Source organism: Mustela nigripes, chromosome 12 (assembly GCF_022355385.1).
Source record: "Mustela nigripes isolate SB6536 chromosome 12, MUSNIG.SB6536, whole genome shotgun sequence".
NCBI classification, from domain to species: Eukaryota; Metazoa; Chordata; class Mammalia; order Carnivora; family Mustelidae; genus Mustela; species Mustela nigripes.
In genome coordinates this window covers 77,679,101-77,680,459 of record NC_081568.1, presented here as the reverse complement: position 1 = coordinate 77,680,459, position 1,359 = coordinate 77,679,101, and the positions used below count along the sequence as shown (strand labels likewise).

Genomic DNA, 1,359 nt, shown 5'->3' with positions numbered 1-1,359 from the left:
AGTTCTTGAAGGTGGACACCAGCTTGAAGGGAACGTGGGGTGTTAGTGAGCAGGTCACCTGCGCGTTGTCACCAGCATCACGGTCAGTTACACTGATAAGGGCGATGACAGTTCCCATTGTAGCATCCTCTGGAACAGACAATAACAGCGACGTCACCAGTAACTCCGGAGCATTATCATTAATATCCAAGATTTCTACCAAGATTGTGCAGTGACCAAACATCGGGGGATGTCCTTTGTCAACTGCTTCTATTTGAAGTTTCCATAATTTAGTTTCTTCAAAATCTATTTTTCCGTTTACTTTTATTTCTCCACTGGCTGAATCAATGAGGAAAAAGGTGTCTGTATTAGAGGAGATATCATTTGCAAAGGAATAAAGAATGTGGCTATTTGAACCTTCATCCAAATCCGAGGCGTTAAGTCTAATAACCAGTGTACCGTTTCTCGAATTCTCCAGTAATTTTACACGATGGACTGCTTTGTCAAACACTGGGGCGTTGTCATTTGCATCCAGCACTGTGATGTGCAACTCTATGCTACCTGTCAGCTCCGGTTTGCCCCTATCAGTTGCTTGGAGCACCAACATAAGCTCTGAAGCGACCTCTCTGTCTAAGGGTTTTTTTAGTACTAATTGGAGCGGTTTTACCTGATCGTCGTTGGTGGGAACTTCCAGAGAGAAATACTCATTGGGGCTCAGTTTGTAAGTCAGCAGAGCGTTGGCCCCGATATCTGCATCAGAGGCGCCCTCTAGTGAAAAATGCGAGTCAAGAGCCCTGGTTTCGGAAATAAACAATTTTTTGTGTGTTGCTGGGAACACAGGCGGATTGTCGTTAATGTCCTTCACCTCCACCTCCACATGGAAAACCTGCAGCGGCTTGTCCACGATCACCTCCAGGTGGATGCTGCACTCCAGACTCCGCCCGCACAGCTCCTCCCGGTCGATCCGAGAATTCACAAACAAAATGCCATTCTGCAGATTTACCTCCAGAAGGTCTGCGTGACCCTTGGATGCCACTCGGAAAAGGCGCGGCACCAGCTCCGCCAGCTCCAGTCCCAAGTCCTGGGCGATGCGGCCCACGAAGGTGCCGTGTTTGGTCTCCTCCAGGACCGAGTAGTGGACCTGGCCACTGCCGGCCTCCCAGACTGCAAAGAGCAAAACGCAGAGCAGCAAGCGCTTGGTTTCCTGGCCACCTCGTCCTGAAGCTAACATCCTGCTTTGCTTCTTGTTAGTAAATCAACATTTCATCAAAGTAAAGATGTAGTCCTTTTAGATCTTTCTTTTGAGTCCTTGTTCCTGAGATCCCAACTGATCTTAACAATATGGGTGTGTACAGTCTTTAAAACACCGGAACCGTGGAG

The 1,359-nt window shown here is 48.1% G+C and overlaps 1 protein-coding gene across 1 annotated transcript; it reads right to left on the bottom strand.

Moving 5' to 3' along the window:
• Position 1: 1 nt before the first annotated feature.
• LOC132027552 (protocadherin alpha-10-like) lies at positions 2–1,359 on the bottom strand (the record flags this gene model as incomplete). The annotated part of the gene is made up of 1 exon (XM_059416355.1): positions 2–1,359. A coding segment is annotated over exon 1 (1,209 nt), but the record flags the coding sequence as incomplete, so codon positions are not given.